At 38.3% G+C, this 2,444-nt stretch overlaps 1 protein-coding gene across 1 annotated transcript in view; it reads right to left on the bottom strand.

Annotated features, from left to right (window-relative positions):
- LOC118330974 overlaps positions 1-1,365 on the bottom strand; it is a gene marked incomplete in the record, with an annotated part of 5,536 nt that extends 4,171 nt beyond the window's left edge. Inside the window, 2 exon segments of the mRNA XM_035665730.1 lie at positions 1,109-1,189; positions 1,290-1,365. Of these exon segments, the coding sequence (XP_035521623.1) occupies positions 1,109-1,189; positions 1,290-1,365 (157 nt within the window).
- Between the last annotated feature and the right edge of the window lie 1,079 nt (positions 1,366-2,444).

Below are 2,444 nucleotides of genomic sequence, written 5' to 3'. Positions count from 1 at the left end.
GGTTGAAATCAAGACGAACACATTATTAATTAATTAGTTATCTCGAGAAAACGATCTTTGTTATGTCGAGATAACATAATTAATTCGTTATCACGAGATAACACTGCATTAAAAAAAAGAAAAATCCATGGCCGTTCTCGGCTTCCGTACGTTTTAGTAGTAAATTATTATTTATATGTATATAACCTCTGGAGCAGGATGATAATTTAACTTTGCATTAATTTCTGTGGGTGAAATAGTTTTATTTTTAAAGTTTAGATTCTTATTTGAGATCTAAACTTTAAAGACCTGAACACAAACTATATTCACATAACAACTTCTTAAAATGTGAAATGATCTGTTATCTCATCGGTATCAGGATATATAAAACCTGTATCGTTACAGCACAGAGTGGACAGAACAAGGCTGGTTCATTGGTGGGGGGCTCGTCCTGTCCTGACCTGCCCTCTATAGACTCCACAGAGGAGGAGGTGGGTGAGAGGAGGACGTTAGCCGAGCTGACGTCAATCACATAACACCTCTAACACCCTGCGTGAGACTGTGTGGTCCCTGAGCGGCTCCTTCAGATACACTGCTGCACCGTCACTGCAACAGCTTACAAACACAACATAATGCAGCAGCGTCTAATTAATGTGCAACACATCGTTATCTATCATTATTATAGTTCATCACGCTTCTGTCTGCCATATACTGCAGCACACATACACTTATATCAATATTTATTGTCATTTATTGGATTATAAGGCTTAAAACTGTTATTTTTCTAGTTTATTTTATATGTTTATACCTGTGTGTGTTTAGATATTGTAATATAATACATCATTTCACCATTTTATATTATTATTTCATTAATGTTGTGTGAGCACCTTGAGCAACAGAAATTAAGTATTTCTGATTCACTTTTTGCACTGTTTTACATGCACATTATTATTATTATATATCTAAACTGTATATTAATCTCTTCTAAAACTACACTGGTGTATATATTTTATCCTGTATAAAGGAAACTGCCTGTATGTGAAAACCTCCCTATAAAGCAGATGATTTGGACCAACTGTAGGTTAAATTAAACTATAATTAATGTTATTTAAGGCTGATTTGAACCTACCAGCACATTCTGAGCGGGTGATGGACTGAATCTGCAGCGTGTTCTGGGATTTCAACAGACTGTGGAGGGTTCTCACTATACCTGTGGAAGGAGAGGTCACCTTGCAGCCAACTTATACATATAAACATAAATATAAATAAATAAATATGTTGTTATATGCATGCAGAACACACAGCCTCACCAATCCTCCCATTCTGCTTTCTATCCAGCAGTTTGTGCGCACTCAGGTCTTTGTTCCAGTCCTCCTCGGCTTCCATGATCCGCCTCCTGCAGAAAGAGGCACAGAAACCGGGCTCAGGCGGCTCGTCATGGTCTGCAAGCCGAGCAACGCTTCACCTCCGTCGGACTGACATCGCTCCGGCGGCGGCCTCTCGGCGTGGACCGATTCTGGCTCCCTTAGCATCACCCGAGCTAAAACGTGATCATGTGTGTGTAACCGCGGTGCTGCAGCGGCGCAGTCGGCATCAAACCACCGGCATCCTGTGTGAGTCAGCGGCTGCACGACACCGGCGGACAGCGGCGGACTAAACGCGGAGACTTTGTACGGAGCTCCGGTGAGTCAGTTACCTGGTTAGCTCGCCTCCTTCTTCTTATTTGGGAGTTTTTTTAATGGCGGTTGTTAAACGAGCTTGAGGCGCATTGGCGCCACCTGCCGGACTGGTAGAGGAGCAGCAGGTTGACAGGAAATAAACAGAATAAAATCAATAAAGAGAAATAAATTCTCTGTTATTTACCGAAGCGTATTGCATTCACTTGAACATTTATTTTTTGGTTTGTTTTTCGGAGTATTTTTATTTTCTGTTTTTCGGAGTAATTTATTTTTTGGTTTGTTTTTGGAGTAATTTTTTCTGGTTTTTCGAAGTAATTTTTTTTTTTTGTTTGTTTTTCGGAGTAATTTATTTTTTGTGCTGTTTTTTCAGACCTAATTTTTTTTTTTTTTTTGGTTTGTTTTTCGGAATAATTTATTTTTTGGTTTGTTTTTCGGAGTCATTTTTTTCTGATTTTATGAATTTTTTTTTTTTTGTCTGTTTTTCTGAGTAATTTAGTTTTTGGTTTGTTTTCGGAGTCATTTTTTGGTTCGTTTTTTGTTTTTCGGAGGATTTTTGCTGAGTAATTTATTTTTTGATTGGTTTTTGGAGTAATTTGAGGCTTGAGGCGCATTGGCGCCACCTGCCGGACTGGAAGAGGAGCAGCAGGTTGACAGGAAATATACAGAATAAAATCAATAAAGAGAAATAAATTCTCTGTTATTTACGGAAGCGTATTGCATTCACTTGAACATTTATTTTTTGGTTTGTTTTTCGGAGTAATTTATTTTTGGTTTGTTTTTCGGAGT

The sequence above is a fragment of the Morone saxatilis genome, unplaced genomic scaffold (assembly GCF_004916995.1).
Source record: "Morone saxatilis isolate NCDOM2014 unplaced genomic scaffold, NCSU_SB_2.0 Contig2, whole genome shotgun sequence".
NCBI classification, from domain to species: domain Eukaryota; kingdom Metazoa; phylum Chordata; class Actinopteri; family Moronidae; genus Morone; species Morone saxatilis.
The sequence above is the reverse complement of the archived record's forward strand: the minus strand, read 5'-3'. Positions and strand labels throughout refer to the sequence as shown.